The sequence below is a fragment of the Glycine max genome, chromosome 15 (genome assembly GCF_000004515.6).
Source record: "Glycine max cultivar Williams 82 chromosome 15, Glycine_max_v4.0, whole genome shotgun sequence".
NCBI lineage: Eukaryota > Viridiplantae > Streptophyta > Magnoliopsida > Fabales > Fabaceae > Glycine > Glycine max.
The window spans coordinates 50464913-50473052 of record NC_038251.2 but is presented as its reverse complement, the minus strand read 5'-3'; the positions used below and the strand labels follow the sequence as shown (position 1 = coordinate 50473052).

The following is an 8140-nucleotide window of genomic DNA, read 5'->3' as shown; positions in this document are numbered from 1 at the left end:
AATTCTGATTGGAAAATAGCACCAACAACACTTATGGAACTACATGTTAAGTTTTGTCCATTAAAAAATTGCTAGCACTGCTCTTTCTATTATGCTATGAAGCACGGACACTCCAGCTCCTTGCCGTGTCCGGTGTCCGACACGCGTCCGTGTCAGTGTCTGACACCGACACGACACCCGTACTACGTTCTATATTTTGGACATTATAGGTATCCACGTATCCGTGTCCGTGTCGTGTCCGGTGTCCGTGTCGGTGTCGGTGCTTCATAGCTATTATGTGGAAGGCTTTGCAGACCTAGGATAGGGGAAGCAAAATGACATGATAAAAATCCAACTCAAGGCATCAGTTTATCACAGCATATAAACCATGGTCAGGGCCATGTGATGTGAGCAACAGTTAATTGGCAATGTATGCCCATGTTAATTGAAAAGTGACATAATTCAGTTCAGAAATTCAAGCATTTTAGGAACTAAATGGCTCTCCAAGGTCACAAATTTACTTGAACTTCAATGACAATGTGAACTCCAATCACATCATTGCACACTGTCAGAGCTGCTAAGCATAAACACAGTACCACAGTGGCCATAAACAACACATTCTGAGGTGATTAGACTTATAAGTCAGTTTTTCCAGCTTATGCAAATAATCTGTTTCACTGAGGTTCCTCAGTACTAGTTGAGGCTTCAGAACGCCTTCTCTTTGCTTCATTGTCACCCAGCTGCAGTGAAACACACAAATCTTCATCACAGTTATTCCTCAATGAAGACAAGTTCTCTGTTGCAGTTCTGTCCTGTATGCTGTTTTTATGCAATGGAGACCGCCCAATGAAGCTCGGAATGAACTGGTGTTCGATACTGGGACCAACCTTGATTCCATCTTCTAATTTAAATTCAGTCTCCATTATTGATGGTTTCATGTCTTGGCTACTAGGTACAACTCCTAAGGGAATGGACTGAATTTGAAGACCAAGTGGCTCATACTTGTCTTCAGCTTTATCTTTTGGAAGTACACCATCAGGAGGTGAGGAATCACCGACTGTAGAGCCAATTACTGTGGCTGACACAGCTCTTTGTTCTTGCACTGCCACTACAAGAAACAACAGCAGAAAACAACCACAGATTTTAGTAGTTAAATTTTTCTTTCACTTCCTGTAAATAATCCTAATCAATATGAAAAACAATCTTTCAAATCTGTCTCCATACTATTCCTACATGAGGTGTGTCCATATTTTCACACTATCTTCAGTGTAAATAAACTGTACTATAGTAATATAGTAAACGATTTCAAGAAAATGATTTTGTGTAGTTGGTTTAAGACACGCAAATAAAGAAACTAACCCTACTAAGATTTCCAATATCCCTTCAAGCACCAACATAATCCCAGACCATCAATAGCACCAGATGTTTTTGTAGACTTCTTTTATGCTTCATCTATGTAGAAGCAGCCTTTGGTATATCATAACTCATAAGTGGGAATAAAACACCCTAATGTAAATTCTAAAATCCCTTATTTGAGAATGCTAAATTTAAAAAGGACAAAACAAAGTAGAGGAACCCAAGAATGATATATTAGGAAATGAGTGACAAACCTTGAAGTCCTTCATCAGTCGTTATCAGATCAAGTTCAAGTAGATTGAGAAGACGCCCTAGATCCACCCCACTAGTCCAATTCTCAGGAGGTTGCCCAACTTTTAACTTAAGGCGGCCTCTGTTAGCAGTTCCTCCCCATATTATCCCAATTGGTCGCGGTTTCTCACCATTGTCACCTTTTAACATGATGAGACTTCCACTGTCTCCTTCAAGGTCAAAAGTTTGTTGGTTCTCACCAACAACAAGAAGATCCGTCAGAAAGCATATACCTTTCTCATCATTGTACTCTAGGGCATAAGCCAAAACTACTCCCGTGGTCAAGCCAGAGCTTCTTCCAACCTTCACCACTTGTTTTCCAATAAGGCTACTAATTGGAGCCTGTAGATCAATTATTTTCACGTCACCAATATCTCCAACACCCCTCACTGAAGTAGTAACAGTGGACATGTCAAAGTCATCAGCAAAAGGAATGAATGCACCATCAGCTCTCACAAAAGTCTCTGCACAAGAATCATATCATGACAAGTGAGGACTAAGGGTATGTTTGGTTTAAAGGAATGAAAGGGGTGTGAAAGTGAAAAGAGATGAAATGTTTGAATTAAAGTAGAGTGGAGAGGTGTGAGACCCACACCGATTTTTAAAATTTTCATCTCAAATACACCCAAGATGAAAGTAACCAAACACTACCTAAGGAGTATGCATGGGGAACAAAATGCAAGTAACCCAATTAAATCAATCAGACTCCTAAAATTATGTTACCTGGGTTTATTCCAGCAAATATACCATACCAAAGCTCATCCGTTATAAATGAAGTTGCTCTTTCTACTGCACCAAGATAAACCCCAGGCCCCAAAGTCGGTGGAAGAGGATGAAACATCTTTTGGTTCGGATAATCTAGGTCGACTGCAACATGACGATTTGTGAGAAAACCAACTTGCCGACTGCCAGTTTGGCTTTTCACGATGGCACCCAAAGTTCCATATGTCTCTTGGCTTGCCACCTAAACTTAGAAAGTAAATGGTCAGATGTCCAATATATTCACCAAATAGAGCACTACAGAAATTTTCTACTAGAGACGCTTCTATGAACTGCATTGATTTCTGAAAACACCAAATGAACTTTTCTCTCATAACAAGATAGCTATTTTATGATAATGATGGATATCTTAGAATGTTGACATTCAGCTCAGTTAAGAACAGTAAAGGTAGATGAAGTATATGAAGGAAAGTTTTGCAACAATCCAGATTTGCAGAGGCCTAGATAAGACTTTATATTTAACAATTTCTTCACAAATTTGATTTATCAGGTGGATCATGGTCAGGTGAGAGTCCAATAGTTTAATTTATCATACACATTGAATTTGTACCCAATAATATTTTTCCTGACACGAATGAGATATTGTTACTACTCTACCGGCTCATAATCACAGGAGATTGAGGATCCTACTATTTCACTCTTCAAATATCTCAAATAACTGCTTTCAAAGACCAACAAAACTGCAAGGTCTTCATTTCTGGTTTTCCTAAATTTATAGCTAATCTAGGTCATAGGTTTGGCCATTGACATTCCAATAATGAGATTGTCAACTAAATGGCATTCAGAACCAGATTTAAGGTTAAGTTCCAACTATTTTGTGTGTGTGTGTGTGTGTGTGAATTTTACAAATGAAAATCAGGGAGGAAATCAAATATTTAAACCATTGTTTAGAAGCACAGACATTCATCTATAGAAACTGGTAAAGAATTAAAAACAAGGGAAGATAAATAAAAAGTTTAACCACATAAAAAGTTTTAGATAGTACATAAAAAAATATGAAACCTGAAATGTAAGATCTGAAATTTAAAGAAGTCAAGAATCAAAAGTAGTTATATCACCAAGAGTCCACAATAGAACATCAAGCTCAGTAGCATATCAAGATATCAGCATTAACTTTTGTGAGGTTAAAGTTAGTCTTGAGAAAACTTAAGATGCTTTGTTGAATTTACAGCACAAACTGCGAAGTTAGACTCATGCAAACTCAACTGACTAGAACAAACCTCCAAAGCAAATGAATATGATTTTTGATAAAAATTAAAGGACAGTAGTTACACTGTGGTTTTTAAGTGGAAAGACTAAAAATGCTCCTTTAATCATCGCATATACAAAATAGAATTGAATCAAAGATAATCATTTGTAAACCGGATTGGTCCTTCCATATGTATCGTTAATTAAGAAAGCACAGAAACACCTGAGATCCTGAACCAATGCATGGATCGCCCCCACGCAAGTCATCTACGATCTCTGTGTACAGCTGCTCTTTTGAAACTGGCTCTGGTGCACCAAAATACGAGAATTCCACCACATCCACATCACACCATACTCCACCAGGCCCCTGATTCACAAATTGAACATTGATTTTAAATGCATCCTAGGCACCAGATAACAACCTAAAACTGTTTGTGATATATAAATATTTCAAACTCCAAAATTAAATCAAGCAGGTTCAATTTGGACAACTCCAAGAACCTCAAGAGCAGTAGGTAGACACTGGATTGGACTGAGCCACTGCTTGTGAACTTTCCTGGAAACGAACACTAGAATGGCAGGAATATCTGTTAATACACCTCGCCGTATTCGAAAACCAATAGCTGTTCCAAGGCTGTAACAACGAAGTATCTTGCTGTGAAATGCCCTGATTGTCATGAGTTCAAGTAATGTGGTTGCCTGATGCCCCTTTGGCAGACGACCAAGGGTTTCAGGTAGCACCTCCTTTTGTAGATTTAAAAAATAGTTTGCTCTCTCTTCAGCAGCATCATTCAAGCGGCTTGGCCATGAGAAGTAAGCAGCACTGCTCTCACAATGCTGCCCAGCTGAAGCAAAGGGTTGAAGCGTCGGAGGACTAAGTGAAGGCAGATTAGAATGACTGCAACAGTTTCTTTCAAGATCCAAAGCAGATTCTTCTGAGGGAGTCGAACCAGAGCAACGACCTCTCATGTTTAGCCTGGTGCGCTCCATCTTTTGATTAACCTGAAATAATGTTTTATTTAAACAAAAGGGGACTCAGAATGCAAAAAACTGGAAATGTGGGAAATAGCAAATAGGACCTCTAGCTTAGTTCAAACTTCAAAAGACAGTGAGAAAGGGCATTAATTTTGGTCAAAAGAACTAAAAGTTAGCTACTAACTGAACTAAAAGTCAGACCCATGTGGGATAGATTCAGCACACAAGCCAGTAATTTATATTAATTAATAAAAGTTATTTGAAATGAAGGAGAAAGCACAGAAGAAAACAATAAATCAAAATATCAATCTCTAAACTACTTTTAGAACAAATAATAGAAAGGGAAAGGTAGCAAAAAGCGAAGGTAAGGAGTATTAAAGGAAAAACCAGATTATATTAGTGTAGCTGTAGTAAGGTTACTCTACCACCTATGAACTAGTACAGTATGTAACATGGTGAGAAAGAAAATGATCACACAGTATTACACAAAACATAATATCTATGGTCAATATGTATGAAATTAATATTGTTTTAAATAAAACTGAACACCACACTACATAATCAGAAAAGCATACAAGAGTACAGTCACGACCATATCAACAAAAGGAGTAATACACTTTCAGTAGAGTAAAAGCTTGATGTTCCCTACTCAATATAAGAAAACAAACTCATTTACCAATCAGCAAGTCACAAAATAAAGAGATTTAAAAACTTGACAGAAGCATGATAAAATGAAATAATATTCCTCTAACTTGCGGAAGCACATAGAAGTGATCGATAAAATGGGATTGGGAACAGAATCTGACATCCACATCCCTTCCAATTCTCAGATTCAAGCAAATGGAAACTTCAAATTTAGCAATACACCATGATGAACTACAGCAATTAAACCAAGCTAAGCAAAGTTTCAAGCATGCCAAACATTGCAAAAGGACACGATTCAAGTCCAAGATATTTCATTCATTAAAAAGAGAAAAAAAAAAAAAAAACACAATCAGTATTCCTTAAACAGACAAATCAAGGTCCTTAAAGCACAAAAGGCATGCCCTTGTTGAATTCCCAACATAGTTTCATAAAAATCTCAACAAGGGCACTCTTCAGTTCAACAATCAAAGGCCATAAAGCAAAGATTTTTCAGGTTTCCACAGAACCCCAGTTGCCCAAAACAAGAGAGAGACCAGTTGAGGAGCAGAGTGGAGAGTGCTAGAGGCTCATTGAGACAGCGAGTTCATCCCATAGGGAAGATGGAATGAGAATCTGCTGCAGAAAAAGTTACAGAAATGAGATGGTGTTTGAACGGTGCTAAGTGGTGATTGCAGTTCAATCCCATGAAGCTGCATATGAATGGGGGTAAAAGTAAAGTAAGCTCAGTGTGTCTCTTTGCAGTGTGTATAGTATAGTTGTTGTTGGTGTGTGCGCGCGTGTCTTTTTATTTTATTTTATTTTTCTGACTTTTTTTTATATAATGATAGATGTAAATTATTTTGGCCTTCCAGTATGAACATTTTTTTTATTAATTATCAAATTCTTTTTTTTCTGACCATTCTGACGAGATTACATATAAGTTTGAATATTTTTTCTTTTAACATAATTTATTTGACACTACTCGATTAAGAAATATAAGTTATTATTATTTATTTTAATTTTGTTAGTTAATGATTGAATTTTTATTAAATATTATTTATATTTATTTTTGTGTTTTTGCATATGATTATCATAATATTCTTTTTTATCAGTGAGTTAGGTTTAAGGGAAGGAGTTAGTCCCTAATATCTACTTGGACAAATAATTATATTTAGTGTTTGAATATGTCTCAAATAGAACTATTTTTAAAATAATATTAAAAATATCATTTGTACAATTTTTTTATGGTATGTTATTTGTATAATAATTTATATTTTATTGCATGTTATAATGTCTGAGAGAGATAAATACTTACAAAATATGATGCTATACAAATTGTGAATGACGGGAAGAAACTAAAATTATACACGCTTTTAAATAATGTAAATTTTTATATTTGAAAATAAAAAATAAATTGATTTCTTTTATAAAGACTAACTTAATTGCAAGTTGAATTTGTCCATTACAATTAGTTAATTACCGACACGAGATATGTTGCCCACTATGCAAAAAGAATGGACTCAACCTCATGACTGTAAATTCAATTATTCATGGTTTTGTCATTCATTTAATCATTAAAATGTCTCGCTATAGAAGTGAAAAAGCTCTAAAATTGAAGGTACAAAAGTTATCTTGATCACTTATTAAAAAAAAAAATAGTTATCTTGATCAAGTTCTCTCTTTCAGCTTCTCTCTACTTATATGTTCCTTTAACTGCAAATAAAAAGAAAAATAAATAAAGGTAATGCGATAAATATATATATATATATATATATATCACTATTTTTTATATAAAAAAATTGAAAGAAAAAGATAAAATTTATAGGTCCCACGTATATATATAAAAACAACCTTCCCTTAAAGTAGGGGTAAGTGTTTTTAATAACATAAAAAGTTAAAAATAATAATTCTTTGTGTTTAAACTTTATTTTATACAGTGTTTAAGCTTATAAAATTTTGAGTTGTTTTTTCTTTTCTTTTCATTTTTATAGTTACTGTTTTGTTATAATTTCTTCTTTTATTTTGGTTTGAACTACCATTTCCTCTAGTAAAATTTTCACTATAAAAAATTATAATTTATTCTTTACCTCTCTTCCTCACAAATTCTTGACACACTCTAACACACAGTTAACTCAATTGGAGCATATGAGAGTCGCAAATAACACCTTTGTTTCGTTTCGTTTCGGGGTTCCCTCACCCTTCATTAATTCATTTTCTTACTTCTATATATGTCAATGTTATATACTGCATTATTTTCTTGTTTATGTGGATGTGTATACTTTGTGTTTTATGCGAGTTGCCTTTTTCTACTCCTATAACCGAAATGAAAGGGATCAAAGAGAAGAAGAAGAAGAAAAAATGAATTCCATTCACTATAGTACGTTAATTATTGTATTCTAACGTGACATGGCAAATGTATAAAAAAAGTTCAACAAAAAACTATCATAATAGAATTAGGATCCAAACATTAAAATAACAACAATAAAAAAATAAACTATAGAAAAAAAAATCGATGAAGACCTTTAGGTATTAGTGTCACATGAAGTAACTTGATTTATTTATTTATACTCTAAGAAGTAACTTGATTTATTTATTTTTAACTTGATTGATACACACAATTCTGAAGAAATAGATCTATAGTGCGACATGCATGTAGCAGCAATTATATATGGGTAAATGTGTAAGAACAAGTGCAGCAATCAAAAGCATCATGCAACACTGGTAATGTTGGATTGTCCATTGTTTAGGGCTTAAAGAAATAAAAATGATCTATGACAACGTACGCAACACTGTTGAAGGATGTATCATTTTCCTTTAACTGTTGTCTGTTGTTTTTCTTTTTAACTAGTTTTTGATTGGTGCAATGCACAGGATTAACAATTTATTTGTGTATGTATTGGATGGTTTTTTATATAAGTAAGAATCACCCCAAAAAATATGTTTTTTA

The 8140-nt window shown here is 34.5% G+C and overlaps 1 protein-coding gene across 1 annotated transcript; it reads right to left on the bottom strand.

The window, feature by feature from the left end:
• Window positions 1-347: 347 nt before the first annotated feature.
• Window positions 348-5966, bottom strand: LOC100783035 (protein NARROW LEAF 1). The gene is made up of 6 exons (XM_003546738.5): window positions 5748-5966; window positions 4096-4596; window positions 3818-3961; window positions 2350-2590; window positions 1590-2090; window positions 348-1087 (listed from the first exon to the last, which is right to left on the bottom strand). Exons 2-6 carry the CDS (start codon window positions 4582-4584, stop codon window positions 654-656), a joined length of 1809 nt encoding a protein of 602 aa, XP_003546786.1. The 5' UTR covers window positions 4585-4596; window positions 5748-5966; the 3' UTR covers window positions 348-653.
• Between the last annotated feature and the right edge of the window lie 2174 nt (window positions 5967-8140).